Source organism: Onychostruthus taczanowskii, unplaced genomic scaffold (genome assembly GCF_017590055.1).
Source record: "Onychostruthus taczanowskii isolate IOZ18803 unplaced genomic scaffold, ASM1759005v1 scaffold78, whole genome shotgun sequence".
NCBI classification, from domain to species: domain Eukaryota; kingdom Metazoa; phylum Chordata; class Aves; order Passeriformes; family Passeridae; genus Onychostruthus; species Onychostruthus taczanowskii.
The window spans coordinates 1782239-1800416 of record NW_024505671.1 but is presented as its reverse complement, the minus strand read 5'-3'; the positions used below and the strand labels follow the sequence as shown (position 1 = coordinate 1800416).

General features: G+C 34.1%; 1 protein-coding gene across 8 annotated transcripts in view; it reads right to left on the bottom strand.

Moving 5' to 3' along the window:
• Positions 1 to 18178, bottom strand: part of STXBP5 (syntaxin binding protein 5) — a 100952-nt gene that overhangs the window by 12774 nt on the left and 70000 nt on the right. For 3 of the 8 annotated variants that reach the window (XM_041423484.1, XM_041423485.1, XM_041423486.1), the window contains 5 exons: positions 17725 to 17876; positions 10521 to 10586; positions 7164 to 7223; positions 7020 to 7067; positions 258 to 308 (listed from right to left, as the gene is read on the bottom strand). In XM_041423484.1, coding sequence (XP_041279418.1) covers positions 258 to 308; positions 7020 to 7067; positions 7164 to 7223; positions 10521 to 10586; positions 17725 to 17876 — 377 coding nt within the window. The remainder of the gene's footprint in view (positions 1 to 257; positions 309 to 7019; positions 7068 to 7163; positions 7224 to 10520; positions 10587 to 17724; positions 17877 to 18178) is intronic. The other 5 variants (XM_041423487.1, XM_041423488.1, XM_041423489.1 and 2 more) reach the window with 5 other exon arrangements.

Genomic DNA, 18178 nt, shown 5'->3' with positions numbered 1-18178 from the left:
ATAAAGTGAGTGACAGATACCTAAAAATTATGATGAAAGTGTGATAAGCCATATACAGGAATTGCAGGCTTACCTTATGATGACAGCAATGACATTTTGTGCCTGAGAGTCCCCAAAAAGAGTGGAATTAAAATTTTATTTCTACACTTCACATAAATGCAACATAAAGTCACGATAGCTTACATAATTTAGCCCACTTATTTAAAACATACTCACATTCAGATTTATTAAAAATAAAATCAACTATATAAACTTACCTAAATCAGGCTTTAACTCAGTTGGCAAACTTAGCTTCCTGGACATCTTTGCTGAAAAGTGAAGTATATCTTTTTTTTAAAAAGAATAAACATCATTTTGCTGATCCTTATTTGCTTCTTTTGCAATATTTAATACATAATTATTACATTCATTGAGGTACTTTAAAGGATTTCCACTAAAGCAGAGCCTCACTTCCTCAAGTAAGTGGTACAAAGTAAATCATGGAAGACAGCAAAATCCCTAAATACAACATCTTATGACTTTTGCTGGGCTTGATTTCTCTTCAGGCTTTAGGCAGGACTTCATGGATTGGATGAACTTGGATTTAGCTCAACCTCAAGTTTTAAATCCTCAGGTGAGAGGCCAGAATTGCAATGATATGCACTGATTCTTACAAAAAGTTAAGATCCCATCCCCCTTTCTTATGCCCCACTTTCTGATCAAACCTGAGACATTTAAAATAGAAAAAAAGAACTCGAAATTATACTAAAATTAATGCACATGTGTAAAAAGCTAATCACCTGAGAGAAAATCCACAACCTGAGACAAATGAAGACATTACAGAGAATAATCATAAAATCAGCAGTGTACAAACACTTGCAACACATTCAAAAAACAAGAAAGATTTTGATAACACTGCTCAAGTGAAAAACAGCACTTCAACTCATCCCTGACTTAGAAATTCTTTTTATAGGATTGGAAATCTTGCAGTCCATTTAAACTGCAGTACAATACAAACAAATGCTGCTACAAAAACCATCACAAATAAATTAGTAGGCATACATACCACTTCCATCTTACTTTCAGTAATTACTGGAGAAGGAATTATTTTTATATAGTTTATCTGCTAAACCAAGACTACACTCTAAATTTATTTCTCAGCCACATGCTTCTGCTTTGATGTATCATTTTTATGATCTTGCATGGGTAATATTTCTTTTCCTAAAGTAGATACTCCTCATAATTCTAGGACTACCTTGTAATGGATACCTCTCAAAGCAGCCTGAATCCTGCTGCTTTTCTCTTTTAAAATTGGAGTTACCTCATTCTAATTATCACTTTAACAGAAATCTTTCCAATTTCTACATACCCTGAAGAACAGCATGTGACTTAAAGTTAGTTCTATTCCTCCAAAAGTGAAATACTTCACTGTATCATCAATTATGCTCATCAATATTGCAAATTCTAGTTATCTGAATAGTTGAACAGTTTTATTCCTGTCATACATCACAAAAATTTGAGAACAAGATGCCAGAAATAATCTTCTAATTTCCTTTATGTGTCAATGTTAAAGGTATGCTTGAATTAAATTGAAATTACTTACTCTTAGGCAGAAATGCTAATCACCTATTTTAGTGCAGGCTGAAACTGAAAAGGGCAGCCTGACTGTGTGTTTTGTACCCTCATCCTAGCATTAGCACTGGCAAATACTAACTTAATGGTGAGGCCAAAACTCATCTAAATAAGGTTTCTGCCAAGGGTTGCTTCCAAACAAGATCGACTCCTATTTCAGATCAGAGCTCAGAGATAGGAACAGAAAACCAGGGAACACAACAGCAGCAGTGACGAGGAGCCCATCTTTTTGCTGTCAACTTGAACTTAAATCAGCTTCTGGAGAGATCATGAAATCGCATCTGGAATAATGAAATTCAGGATGGGCATTCCTCATAACACTTGTTTTCTCTGTTAGACATTTAAATAATAAGAGCTGAGGTGCTGAATAAAACCTCAAGTATGTACACAGAAAATAACTATTTTTCACTTTTAACAGCTTTCACCATGTGTAAATAACCTATTTAACTAATTTAAGACTAGTACAGTCACTCTTGGCTTTTCAAATAGAAACATTTGGCACAATCTTAACAACTGGGAGAAAACTGACCGCAAAAAAAATAATTCTAAAGTTACAGATAATATGACATGTAATAGCGAGTATTGGCAAATGTGTTGGATTCTGAGAGCTGATCCAATTTTAGCTTTTTATTCGTTAGTGAAAGAGCAGCTGTGTGAACTAGGCTGGTAAGATAAAACAAATTTGTCAGACAATTTTCAACACACACTGAACTATGCCTCATTAATAGGACAAGAGGATATAAGAATTGTTAAAAAGGATATCATTACTGGAAATTGTGAATTACCGTGCTGTGCAAAAACCCCCCAACATTTCAAAACATATGTTAATGTGTCAGAAACCTCAATAATTCAAATGTAAATGAGAAATAAGAACCTATTCCAACAGCACTGGTGCCATCTTGTGTTTAAACAAAAAACTACCTAAACATGCACTAAGAAAATAGGAATATTTCACCAGCTAAGCCCTTTTTAACTAACATTACTCAGTATAAAAAAACCCTGCTTGCATTCACATTGGCTTAAGTTTTACAATTTTTGATAAATTCAGTTTTTTTGTCAGATGAAAACCAGCAACACGCTAGATCCCTTGTACAAAGCAAAATATGATATAAATCAGAAAAAAATAATTATAAATTATTTTTATATTATAAATTCTGATATAAATCAGAAAAATAGAAGATATAGAATGGAGATCTACAGAGAGAGCATTCAGTGTCAGGCTTTCATTCCAGCTGTACAACAGGGCAGAGGTGATGCCGACTGCTCCTGCTGCACGTGGCTGACTTCAAGCAGTAGCTGCCATATCAGAGTTCAGTATGTCCCTTGTTGCTGCAGCATTTACAGCCCAGACAGAGATCCTGGCACATTGCTGCTCAAGGCAACAGTGACTGTTTTGCCTGGGTTTAGTCTTACATTTAATATTTCTCTATATTAGAAAACCTAGAGTAATACGCAGGTGCACACACATGTTCTGTCAATATATATAATTAGGTATCATATTAGAGAATGGTCCAAACCCAGGGATTCTTGGAGATTTCTCACAGGTCAGGCTTGGGAAGGTAGGTGTTAAAATATGAAAGACTGCCTTTCAATAAAATGTTATGTGTCAATATAGCAGGAACAACCTTCAATTCAATGAAGAAAACCTGAAGCCTGAGAAGGCTTCTCAATAGGAAGCTGTGGCTTAGAAGCAACAGTTACACTTCATTTGCAGTGGGTTATCCTGAGCTGATACTTTAAAATCCATAGTACGTCAGTTTGCAAGCTATACAATGACTTTTCCTCCATTCCTTTTATTTTAAAATAAAATTCTCAAGATTATAGAAGAGACATGTGTCTTGGAGCTTTGACAACTAAGAGAACAACTTATGAAGCCTATTTCATATAACATCACATGAGAAATAACCAAGCAGCTTAGAATTTGTTAGAGACACCAAAGCTCCCTAGTTATTCTATACTTGACAACTACCCAAAGTGAAATAGTTACATTATAAATTAACTAATGTTGAAATCTCTAAAATTCACATGAGAATAATAAAACCATTGTACAAGAATCTGTAAGAAAACATGCACTTGTATATATCAAAAAACTAGATCAAAGTATTAAAAACACATTGAAAGAAATGGTCTTTGACATTAGGGCAAATAACTTATGAACATCTTAAAATTTGTTTCTATGAAAACAGCTGTAACGGCAATTATTATAGTAATGTTTGAAAAATTTAGGTATATGCTTAGAATGTAAGAAGTGTGAGAAACCTCTGTCAGTACTAACAGCAGGGATTACAAAAGTTTGGAACTAAATCTACTCTGCTTAAGTCTGTCTACTAATACTCTTTGCAACAATTTTTAAATTTAGGAAATAAATGAGACCAATTTTCCTAAGAAGTTTGACACATAGGCTACTAGAACTGTTATAAAGGTTTTAAAATCTACCATACTTTGCAGACACCTCTACTAAAGGTTTTTCCAGAAATGGTTGTTACATCTTAACTTCCAACATAATTTGTAGCTGTAATATTTAATCATCTGTATCTCTTCATGCCAAATACTTAATTAACCAAATTATGAGTAAAAAAGCTGAAGATTTTGCTCTCACTGAAGTTGGATCCCAATGTCTTTCTATAAAAATGACACAGCCTTCCTACCAATTCTTCTTTCTGTAAATTCATTTACATTTAGTATATTCCTTCATATTACTTCACAGCATATTGTTTATACCTTCAAATATGTGACATTTGTAAGCGAATGGGCTGGATTCAGTCATGGCCACAGTACTTTTTAAAATTTCTAGACATGCTTAGTTAAATCAAGTATCTGAATATCTCCAAGGAAACAATTAACTATGATTTTTTCGAGGTTCATCTTTGATGCAAACAAAAGGGAAACATGACCCATAAGCAACACATTCACGACAGGTCTTTAACTTGATTTACTATCCATTCCTTTGCAAGAGCATTCACAGTTGTGCATTTAGAAGAAGACAACAAACCAGACCAACTGATCAAAATGCTGGTGCATGAAGCATTTGCATATTGTTTTACAGAAATCTCTAGAAATGACGATGCTTTACATCAGCTGCAATAAAGTGATAAATTTACAATGGCTTCATGTTTATAACTGCATGCATGATGGTACCACCTTGCAGCCCTACCACTGAAATGAAATTACTTCACACTTGGCTAGCAGGATTCCCTTGCTTCTTGTTCCCATGGAGCAAACACAGGTGTGATATTAACAGCAACTGAAGTTACCAATGGAAATTATTTTAATTCTGTTTTTCACCACTTTTCGGAGGTTGTGTTTTACACATTGACAAGGAACGGAAAGAACTTGAACTGATTGCTCTGTGTGCCAGTGCAGAAAGCTATGACCATGCCACATAGATCAAATACATCTAATTCATCCCTGAGAACACAGGTGATGGCAAAATATTTGTTTCATACAACATGGTGATGTTGATGACAGTGACGTATTTTACAAAACTCATTGTCCATGCACATTTGGTTTTCAATTTAGTTTAAAACAATGAAAAGCAAAACCATGCAACTATTAACACAGGAAAGGTGCTTTATTTACATGAAAGAGCTTAGAATTAAGTTCAGAAGGAGCTAGAATAAGCATGCCAGATAAGCTATAGAAAACATGGTAGGGAAACAACCACATTCAGTGCACAGCAACCCACTCAAAACTATGAAAATGAAAAATAAATAATTATCTTTAAGCTTCCAATAAACTGTGCAAATTACACAAATCACAGTATAACTTACATCCTGAAGAATGCATTGCTTATAAATAAATGTTTTGCTTTTTTTAGCTGTGAAATACATTCCAGACACTTTCAGTTGAAAGGCTTCCAGCTGAAACAGATGTGAATGGCTCTATAGAATCCTCATTAGCATACTTTATTAATGCTTTAACATAACTCTTTGAAAAGGAGTGGAAAAAAACAAAAGAGGTCACAGTCAGTCAAATTTTCCATGTGTTTTACACAAGACAGTGTGTCTTATTTTCATGTTTTTCTCATGTTTTTCTCAACCTGAACATGAGGTTCTAGTTACCCTGAAATTTTTTAGGGGAACATTTGAATGCTCATGTAAAAGGCACTAATTCATTTTTTAATTACAGATTAATTGTAATCACATAATGTATTATTGACAGTAATTTGTTTTCTTGACTTATATTCAGACTTTTGCTGCCCCAAAATTAATTTTCCCTGCCATTTCTGATGCCATTGCAAGAAGGTCTCAACATAGAGCAAAAATATGCCCTTTGCACAGTACTTGCTCATTCTGTACCTCAGATTTCAAGGATTACTCTGTCATACTCCTGTTTGTCTCCCTGAATTTTGAATGATTCTTTGCCTCAAATACTGAATTATGATGAAAGGGATTAACATTTTAGGATAAAATTTAAATTGCCAAACAGAAAAACAAAAGGGAGACTTCAGGAAAAGAAATCTCTTCCTCCTTTGTCTCAAGCTATGCTTCCACACAACCTGTTAAATAGTAGCTTAGCAACTAGTTTTACTATATAATTTCAACCTAAACTGACTGAAGAGATAAAATGAAATTACCCCACAATGACATATTAATTTTCTAAATGAAAACAAAATTAACATTAGCAAAGTGATTCTGCAATCAAAGTAACCATATCAAAGTTAAGGAAGAAGAGTCCCTTTCCCAAAGCTGAATCATACAGCCTCTTGCTTTCATTTATTTAATGAGCCAGTTGTCAGAAGCAGAGTTATTTCCATTCCAGACGTGAAAGGGTTCAATCTACCTGCATACAACATATCCCAAGGCGATTTTGTTGCCAAATTAAGACACAAGTCTAGAGCTGGTAAGGTATTGTGTCACTGTTGGATGCAAAAAAAAGAGAGTTCTGGAACATCAGCGAGGAATACTTATAAATATACAAGCCAGTCCTCTTCCAAATGAATAAATGAAACCATGATAGTACCTCTTTCCTGACCACAGCCATATAAAAAAAAATCTGACCATATGGCCATGAATACAACATATAAAAAAGAAATGGCATCAGCCAAATGTTCCCAAAACCAGTGCACCTTCACAAAATAGTGGAATCATGTTGTGACTTGTATAGACTGAACTCTTACTATGTATTAGAATTTCACCCATACAGATAAAGAGAAGTGCAACTGCAAAATCAGAGAATTTAAATCACCAATATCCTTGATTTTTTTAGATTATTGTGCCCAGTGTATTTAGTACAGAAGCAGCCCACAGAATTACCAAGTAGAGTAAAGAATGAAAAAATTAATAACAGAATGCATTGAAATTTGACTGTTATTTTGCCTTTTTTTTTTTTTTTTTTTTGCTGCTGGGTTAGTGCTGCATAGAGTAAGGCACTGAATTAGAAAGAGTAGTTTTTTTTCTAGTTCCTACCTATGTCATTGGTTACCATCTTGGAAAACTTTCTGCTTTTGGTCTTCACTGTAAATAATATTATAATAAAAAAATAAATCAATCTAAGTGTATCAAAAGGTGAACTAAAGAAAAAATAAGACTAAAGAAAAGAAAATACTGTACCCTTTTCTATAAAATTATTCATTTTTTGTTCATCATCAGAATTGTTTGGTGAACCAGAACCTACAAGTGGAGACAGAATGAAATGGATATACATTTGACATGAATGAAGGGGATATAGCTTTGACACAAAAATCAATGTATATTAATACACTTAAGATATACATATATTATACAATATATGTATACATGTAATATACAAAATTATATACAGGATCTGAGTTTAACAAAGATACAAAGATAATATCAAATATTGATATTGGTATTCTCTGCAGCTGTATTAGATATTATAAAGTACAAATTACTTTGGCATGACACAATTCTGGCATACTGGAATTAGCCACAGAAATTACAATGCAAGGTACAACGCTGCACATTGCAGTGACTTTGTTGCTAGAAATAATGTCCTCATTGAACAAATGTTTACACCGAATAACTAAATGGCTCTACTAATCATTGCTCCAGACACAGAGATTAGCCTAAGTTATGATTCACAAAACACAGCTGTAACAATAAACACAAGTTTTATAAATCTGTTTGGGTTTTTTTTTCCAGTGCAGTAAATTACTGTTGGACCACATTTCTTCAACTACTCTGCAGACAACTCTGAGCCAATAGTGCCACCTGGAGTTTTCTGTATCCCAACCCTGAAAAACTCATCTTAGCAACAGATCACAACTTCAGGCTTACCATTGTCATGAAATTAAAAGATGGCCAGGATATTAAAACAATTTGTCTAAAAAATTTAAAATTTATTTGGATTTTATATTGCAGAAGTGTAAAAACAGAATAGAACACAAGCATTTTGGCACTTCTGAAGACAAAACCTGACAGTTTAAATGCTGTACCATCTTTTAGGTCAGATAAATGCTCCCAGAGTCTAAGCCTATTACTGCTTGACATCTATATAAAAAGCAGGAGGTAAGATTATTCCTCCTGCATTTTCACAGTATTTCTATAGTTTGTGCTACTGAAACTGTAGGACACTCTCCTAACTTGCACAGGCAGGCAGTCCCTTTCGCAGTCCTCTCATCTATATAACCGCCCACTGGAGGAATGCTAATGGAAGTCACCTTCCACTTCACTTGGACATGGAAAGGTGGATTTGGGCAATTGCAGACTTCAGTCCAAACATTGACTGGTCTCTTCTACGGATCATAACAATGAATGCCAATAAGACATTAAATTGCCAATCCCATCCTCTAATCTTAGAGCCAGTAGCATGCAAACATTTTGTTTGTGTGTTCTCCTCTTAACTGGAAAGCCTCTAGACTGCAAAAAGTTTCCTTAAATTTAGCCTCCACCCTTCTTCTCAAGCTTGCCAATACTCTGCAGCAAATTTCTCCAAAAGGTCCTCTCTTACCTCTAAAAGCTAAATGCCACTTTCAAGTTGGTTTTCAGTCTTGAGATTTTGCCCAGAAAAGATATAAAACTCAAACCAAACCTAAGGAATTGCAATTCTTCTTTCTTCACAATCAACAAATTATTTCCACACCAGACTGGTGCATCCAAGATTTTTTCAAAGGAAAGTTGTGAAGTCTACCATAAACTTAATCTCATTCACTGAGAGCAAAGGAAAGAATCAAGGGAAGCAAGGCACTGTCCAGCCTTGCTACTAGAAGTTTCTATTTTACAGGTGAATGCAGGAGTTACATTCACCCTCTATCTTTTGTCCATTCGCTATTTTTTTAACCTTCTTCAGCTCACACTCAACTCAAACAAGCAGGAGGAAGGTAGGGGAAACCAATTGTTAAATTTAGGAGTTTTCCATAAACCTTAATTTTCATCTTTGGAGTTGCCTTCATTGCACTGTTGCAGAAGTGCTGAATTGAGTTTTACTCTACTTCAACACCCAATTATGAAAGAACCCTCTTATTTAAACTACACAGTTTTTAAGTGGTACACATTAGAGGAGTTCTTTGGGCTAACATTTGGGTGATTCTGGAGCGGGGGGAAAAAAGGTCATTAAAAGTTATGATTCATTAGCTGTTCATTGCAGACATTCTATAGCAGTGTTCCAGAAACTAGATTTAGCCCAGACTTTTTAAGTGGGTCAAGTTCAAATACTATAGTGAATTGATAACTATGTTCAACCCTGACAGACAAAGGATTTACTGCAACTGCAGCAATGTATAGCAAATTGTTTACAGGCATTGGTCTCAATATATAAAAATGAAATAGGAAATATGATCTTGATTCTCAACACCATAAAAAAAGCTTTCATTATAAACTATACTGAAGTTGACGACTTCATCATGCCAATACTTAGCAACACAGATTTGTCATAAAATCACATCTTCAGGCAAGACTTTTAACTAAAACTCACATCTAGGTTTTGCTTCAATTATAAATAAATCTAATTTACTCTAAGAAAGAGCTAGCAAAAATGAAAATGACATTGATTGATCTAGAGGCGTGTTTTGCACAATTTAAAATGAACATCAAAAGACAATTGTCAAATTAGAAATTAAAATTTATGTTAAAATTTCTACTAGTGCTACAAACACAATGTCTTCGTTTGTTATGCTTTCAATTTGGCTTTGAAAGATACAGGCTACAATAGAAAAGATCTTTAGAATCCCATCTTAATTAGCATTTTACACTACATACTACTCATTTAAATCTGCAGTTGAGTCCTTTAACCTTGAGTAGTTTTGAATGAAACAAAATGACATCTTTAAGAGTCCTCAGAGCAATAAGTAAAGATAAGTGACAATTTTTAGCTACTACAAAAACTATTCACTCTATGCATTGACATGCATTATTAAGTATTTACATGGTTATAGCCTCAACTAGCCAATATGAAAATAATTACTCTTGAAGGTTCCATTTAAAATATTCACATGCAGCAGTGGCAACTGGAAAACTGAAAAGGGTGCAGGAGAAGTATTAAGTAGGGAACTCCTACTTTCTCAGGATGCTGGTTTCTGAAGAGCTCTGATTCCACAGAAAACCAGTAATTTGCCACTTATGAGGAAGCAGAAGTAAACGTGCTCAGAAATAATCTATACCACTTTTGAGGAATACGAAACACAATCAAACAAATTATTACAGGAATTTGTGCATCTTTTGTCAATGCTTCAGAATTCCATTGTGCAGTATGTTCCCTGAGGCATAAATATTTCAGCTTATTCTCTCTTCAATCATCTTTGTAACATACCCCTATTGCATCTCTTAAGTCAGCCTTGTTTTAAAAATGCAGTTGTGCAAGACGGCAAAATTCCAAAAGTTTGTGAGAGGACACACTTCCAAAAGTTTGTGAGAGGACAACAGTTAATTACTTAACTAGTAAGTGTTAACTTAACGGATGCCATATTCTGGGAAAATAAGAAGCTGAAGATCAGGGAAAATCATGATTACCTGAAGTGGGTGACTTGCAGCGGTCTTCTGGCACCACCGTACCTTCATTTATATCACAAAGACCTGCTGAAACACAAAACCAGTGTATTATAAATACAGTTCCCATTTTATTTTTACTTCCACTGAAGTCAGGAACTTCACTTCTTATTAGAGACAAACAAGCCAGTTGTGATAGAACTTCTGTTATGTACTACTCTTTTTGACATTACCCACGGTAATTGTAGAATCACTTCTTCCTACTAAAGCTTTCTTTGCAAAATACAGGCTACCAATAAATTTCAGTGAAAACCATTATATTTTCTGCTAGACAGACTTATCAGAACAGTTAATTATTTACATGCTGCAGGTATATATTAAGCATAAATATAATTCATTTTGAAAAAAAATCAGTTATATTAAAAATGTAATTGCAAAAGAAAATAATATAAAAGAAGGTCTTGAAGATTACAAACATGATGTGTGAAACTACAGTGCCTTTTTTCAAACTACTGTTCCACTGTTACAGTGATATGCCTTGTATTTGCCAATTTGTATTGCCAAGTTAATTTTTCAGAAAAACTCCTTATTGGTGTCACTTAGAGAACTCAGGTGTTAGGCTATTCATAGGTGTTCTCCCTTGCATGGAAGAATTTCACTAAATTTCTTACATCATCAAATCTGATCAATTTGAATAACTGCAGTATGTTAACATCTGAAAGCAAATTCCTTTCATTCCAGTGAAGGCAATAAAACTTAGTCATACACAATCAGATGCAAAAGATGGAAGCTGCCTCAAAATGGTCCTAAATATTATTCCATTGCATAAATTAAAAGTATACAAGAAATTTTTTGACAAGAAATTGCTGTCAAGACTGCCCACAATTAAGAGAAGTGCATTTTGTTGATATTGTAAAGTTAGTAATGCATCTTCAGGTTTATATCATGAAGCTTTCCTACAGAAATTTCATGATGTCATACTAAGGCAAACAAGCATGAATAAGGCAAACAATACTGAATAGCAATAAATAAGAAATATTTGCTAAAATTACAGAGTTTTGCATGCACACAAATATTTCCAATTCTCAAAAAGTTTGAGTGTTGATAGTAATGGCTAAGGCAAGAAAGGTATCACATGGAAAGCCTGTCTATACAACTGCACACTACACAGTCACCAGTGCATCTGTACATATCTGTTAACAAACAAAAATACAACAGCTCTACTCCATCAAAGTTTTATAAATTTCCAAACACTTAATCAGAAGTTAATAGTTTAAAGGGAAAAAGGTTCTCCTGAAATAACATATCAATATGGAACATATTGAAAGTATGTTACATTAACAGTTCCGTTTATCCAAGATAGTATTTTTTAAGATTCCTAAGAGCATGTATAGCTTAAACACCAAAACTCAATGACTAGAATTGTCAAATGACCTTAAGGCTTTGTTAACCCTATGTTTAACAGTCCTGGAACCAATTTAAATGCTAAAACGTCAAATGAAATTCCAGGTGGAAGCTACCTCTTTCCACTACACAGGAGAAAGAAAAGAGCAATTTATTTAGTCATCTGTCAGTAAATCAATGAACACTATACTATATTTACACCAGAGTTTTAAACAGGCATGGGAGGCTAAATGTTTTGAACTAGACAGGATTGTGTAAAAAGATTTTTGAAAAATCCTAAAGTTCCTTTCACAACAAGTAATACAAGTTTTAGATGAGAGCTGCGCTGGGAGGATAAACCCATACTGTGCTCTTAGAAGTAGCTGCACCCTCAGGAGCCAAACCAAACAAATTCATACATGCAGTTCAGGAACACAATTTCCTCCTTTACAATAAAGATTAACTCTTTACCTTCAAAAGAAGAGCTTAGCTCTTGTACAAGTTCTCCTATGAAAATTCATTAATTGTCAGCAATAGTCTTTAGCCAAGAATGAAGACACCTGCACACTTGAATTCTTTGTAGGAACTCTCAAGGCTATAATTTGATTAATATACATCTTAATTAATAATAAGTGTGCATTATGGTAATCATTATGGCATGTAAATCTTGGATATATGTTCATAGCCATTACTGCTATTACTTAGGAGAGAAAAGGAACAGGAATAGATGAAAAGTAATTTTAGCTATGACTGTATTAGTACTTAAACCGAGCAGAGTATAACAAGAATGATCTAAGTTTGTGAACTAGGAGGGTCTGCCCGTGACCAAGCTCAAGAAACTTGCAACGTAATCTCTTGCAACTTAATCTTGCATCTTAAAACCCCAGGTATCCTGATAGAAGCACTGGGAGCAAGACAGCTCTCCTGGAAAAATTCTCTGGTTTCAGGTTTATAGCATCCATGCAAATTGCTATGAATTACAAAAGAAAATTGATCCAAGAGTTTCTGTTTCAGAAATAGAAACTATATCATTCTATAACACCAATATATGTACAAGTGTCCTTCTAATAAGCTTTTAGTTTATCTCTGCAAACTCGAGAAGCAAGAAAATTGGAAACTCTCCAAATTACCAAGAAATTAAATAATGTCATTGAAGACATCATTACCATAATGCATTAAAAACTCCACAGAATTACAGCTGAAATTAACTGATATATAAAGTTTCATGAGTCTCAGTCAGTTTCTTGCACAAGCTTTAAGCAGACATATCTTGAAGAACCTACAACTTGACTGAAAACAGTGCAGCTAAAAATTACAACTAAAGATAACTTGGTATGATGTAAAAGTAAGAATTAAAAACAACCTGAAAAATAGCGTCCAAAAAAAACCCCAAGCCCAACAATAAAACTTTCTGATACAATTTTGGCCTTGGCTGATGTCAGTCACAGATGATGTTGGTCTCATGACATTTAAGTTAAAAATTCAAATAGTACATTAAGGGGGATGGGAAAAAGAACATGACCAAGCAACTCCAGAAGAGTTCCAGGCATGTTTTTTCTTCCATCTTTATGTAAAATAAAAATTTCAAAAAGTCACATGCTTGTAAGAACTGCTTCATTTTTGTCAGAAACCTGAACTGCCTCTGGTAGAACTAAGGAATCCTAACTTTTAAAGAGTTGTACTAAATTGCACTAATCAAAAAGCCACATAAAATCTTGTAACTCTCACCAACAGTAATTTGCAGAAAAAGTGTTATGATTAATGTTGTCTGTGAACTTATGGAGCTAAGCAGGAAAAAATAACAGCTATATAAGTTTTGATGTTTCATCATGAAATTATGACCTGTCTCATTTTTTTATCAGTACTGATTTAATGACTCTTGTCTTATTTAGTCAAGAGTACATCAAGCAAAGGTCACCTAACAGTGTAAGCCTACATCTTGTATAGTTTTCATCACACCATAAACTTTTACTTACACATTTCATGTCTTTGGGCACATGGCCAAAGTTGATTTTCTACACCCTCCCCCCTCACTATAAGACTCTGAAGGCAAACTTTGATTTTGTTTTTAACCTTGACAAGCACCTGATGAAACTGTCTGGCAGGCCTTAACAAAACACATATACTGCATGCTTCACAAACTATAAATTGCCACCCAAAACATGTGAGTAGTATACCTGGTACGAATCACTGATAAATTCCAAAACACGATCCCAACTGGGAGCTTGTATCTGTAGAGCTAGCCTGAAATGACATTTTACAGTCTAGCTAGTGTAGAGAGCCTTGTCTCTAAATAGATGCTGCTTTAAGACGGGAATCTGAATTTCTTTTCTGAGTAGAAAAAATAAGATGACAGAGAAATACATCATATTCTTGCAACACAAGAGAAGGGAAAAAAGCTCGCATTTCCATTCATATTTTAGAAGATATGTAACTCTTACTCCATGATTTTTTTTAAAAGATGCCTTTGTAAATTTTTAATTGTTTGATTAAGGACATACCATTTACTAAATCTTAAGTATGTTGGCAGATACTGATAATCTATTGAATTGACATTTTATGCTGAAACATACAGAATATCCAGGTTTTGATGAGGAAGGACCAATCCTTCCTGCCTTTTCTGGACATGGTTGAATGTACAATAGGAATATGCTGCTCTGTGGCAGGCTGCCTGAATGCATATGTAAGCTAGTATTGTTATTTTTTCCCTTAAATACACTGTTGTTGTCTCAAAGAATAGGAATTTTCTAAACCAACCACATTAGCTAGAAAAACACTTTTTCTAGGAATATTTAAACATTAAGTACTAGCACTCCCTGAAGATTAGTTGAATAGCCTTTGAAAATATCTTATTCATAGACAAAAATTATCTTGAAGTATTAAAACAGAAATGTTTTCAAGATAGAGATTCAATGAAGGCACATATTTCAAAGCAAAAACAAGGCAGCATAAACTCCTCGCATTTTTTGAAACACTAAATGCAGATAATGAATGTCCAAGAAAGAGAGAATGCAAAATCCCAAAGTGTTCTATCTCATATAGTTCCAATCCTATAAATAAATAATAGGGTAGTACTTAAATATATCAGACTCATTATTTGTGGAAAATTATTGAAGCAATTATTGAAGTCTGGGCAACATATACACTGAAAGAACTACAAATAATGAAAAATGTTAAATGATAACTAAAGAAATTATTTTCATGTTTTAAAACAACTGTAGCTCCAGTTAACCCAGATACTGTCAGGATGGTAAACAGAAAGAGAATTACAGGGTTATAAAATTAAATCTCAGATACAAAACTTGTTAAAACTTATTCCTAAATAAAATAGTCCAAGTAAATTCAGCTTTACAATATTTACTAGTTTTGGGATTTCTACCCATCTTTATCTTTTTTTTCAAAAAAAGCAATCAATCAGTGCCAGATCCTGGCTTTCAGTTCTGTACCATCTTAAGGGGGACGCATTTCTTTTATGCCTAGCTCCCTTTCTGCCATGGCACTAGAGGAGGAAAGACTATAGAGAAAGCAGTATTTGGCAATTGAGACTATCATCTGAGATGTATTTCTTTTTTCTTGTTGGGGGAAAAGAAATGGCAGAACTATGACTCGGACCACAATTTCAAGTTTGTTTTGCAGTTTTTCTTTTTAAACTCCATTATTACAGCAGCTTAATCTGCTCTACTTCATTAAAAAAAGGGCTGAGATTACCTACCTCTGCCTGAGGGCTGAAGAAAACTGGCATCCTAAGAAAAGGAACAATGCTGTGCTTTTAAAAAATAAGCTGTACATTCTCCAGATTCTTGAATGCTGTGAATGATGTCATAAGTCAGTCTCTCTCTCGGGTAATTCATGGTTCTGAGGGCTTACCTTCCTCACACAGATACCTGAACTTCAAAGCTGCTTGGAAACTGAACAGGGCTGTTCACAAACACCTCTTAATCCCTATAAACAACATTTTTGTAGAAGTAACTTTTCACTTTGAGACGCAGAATCTCTCTATAATTGCAATGTTTATTCTTATCATTGCTACTAATACTCTAATTCTGGACTTCTGAAGCTTTTTCTGCCAGAAAGGGAACCATGCAAGGAAAGTTTCTAGTAACATAACACTAAATTTTTCAGTAATATCTTAGCTCTATAAACACCAGAAAATTCTGAGATAGGATCTCCTTTTGACTTTGAGATTTATTTATTTAAAAACACAAAATACATAGACTATTATGGTTGTTTTTTCCTTTAAATGTCTTTTAAAGATATCATGAACGAGAAACACAATGGATGCAGGATGGATTGAAATCAGTTTCTAGAAGTAAAACAATTACTTAAAAAGAGCTAAAGAAAATAATTATGGTGAGTGAACAAAACAAAAAAAATCAAGTTCACATGCTCAAAAAATATTTGAATGCCATGAGATGACTTACTTATGTAAGAGGTGCGAAGCTTTTTCACAGACTCTGAATATAAGTTAGAAAGGCCGCACATGCAAGAAGCCACAGTCAGCATACCTTCACGAAGCAATGAGAAAAGGAAACACGGAGACACTAACAGTACTTTTCAGACAGAAAAGCCAGCCAAGTAACTTGTACAACCAGGTTATTAAAATGCCATTGCCATGCAGATAGTTAGTATCAGAAGTTAAGATGAAAAAAATACGACTTCATATAGCAGCTATATTAATGAGCAAAAAGGGCTTTCATAATGAACATCTTAGAGACAGAGTTGAAACAGAGTTATGTGAATCCAATTTATTGGATTAAAATAACAACAGTTAAGAAAACAAAGGCAAGTGATGTTCAAAGCTCCAAAAGGCAGTTTATAATCTATATGCATCAGGCAGAATTTAAGCCCTTTACTCCCAGGACAAATTAACATAGTCAAACAGTAAAGCTATTTCTTTCTCTCACAGTTTATATCGCACAAGAAAATATTTTATCTGACAGGATACTAACTGTGTATGCTCTGCTCTATATCAATGATTTTTAGATCCAATTCCTCAGTTGAAATAAGCTGACTGGTGTTAACTGGATCTTTTTCAAACCATCCATTTACTAAAATACGTCTTAGAACATTCATTTCAATTTGAATAAAATATTACCTGAAGAACTTACAAGGACTTTGGATCTCCTAAAGAAAGTAACACTCAATCATGAGGAAGGGTTTTTTTGAACAGTTTATTATTATGTCTTGTGCTGTTTTCTGAAATAACTTAGGAATATTCATGACACATCAGGAAGAAGAAAATTTTAAAATACTAAGTTTTTCCTTTGGTTACAAAAAGCTTTGCATTTTGATTGAAAGTCACTTTCCTTTTTAGCTGAGAAAGAACACTCTTCAGCATATTTTAAAATCAAACTCCTTTTTTTCTATTTCAAAGAGATTTATTTTACTAGTTTGTATGTAGACGTCTATTTTGTTCATTTCAATCAAAGGTTTCTTCTCAAGCATAACATATAGTATTAAGAACATAACATGATTTAGCTCATCAGTGACATTTCTAGTCAAATTTTAAAACAGGAAGTCAAAAGATCCCAGCAAACGCTCAGGCTATCTGCAAACATTAATGGATTTATATAAACATGTAATATGGGTACTAGCTTTATCAGAAATATCAGGATACTTCCTCATGCTATGTAAATTCTTGTAAACTGCATAAATCCATTGTAAATTTACATTTTTTTCTTGGAATACACATTACACTGAAAAATAGTTAACAAAACTGCAATAGTGACATTAGCAACAGATAAAGAAGAAAGAAAATCACAGTGAAGAATATTTGTATTCAAACAATACGCACTAAGACTAGACATGCCTTTCTTCTGAGCTTAAAATGTTTTGGGTTACTCACCTCCAGATGGCTGCCGAGCTTTTCGGGGAGATCGTGGCTCCCTGCGATAGGGATCATTGGAGCCATACAGTTCAATAGTGCCTAGATTCAGGAGCACTGTCTTCTGGAGGTAATCAACCATGGCAATACCATTACAGTTTCCAAAAACTACTCTGGAAAAAGAGAAGTTAAAGGAAAAACAGTGCTAATTAAATGCTGGTAATGCTTCATACAAATATTTTTTGCAGTTCAGCATTTAATACTTCCTAATTTTTTAGGAATTATCCTAGATTGCACTTACTTGTAAATTCCCATTTTAGAGTGTAATATTGATTAATTGTTCTCTTGTACATGGTGCTGAGTAGAACAGACCACTGTCAGTGTCCTTGCCAACCTATCTGACACAGAGCCTTAAGTGACACTTACTCTTGGCTGTACAGTGCCAGGTGAGGAAGAATGATGCTGATTTGCTTCT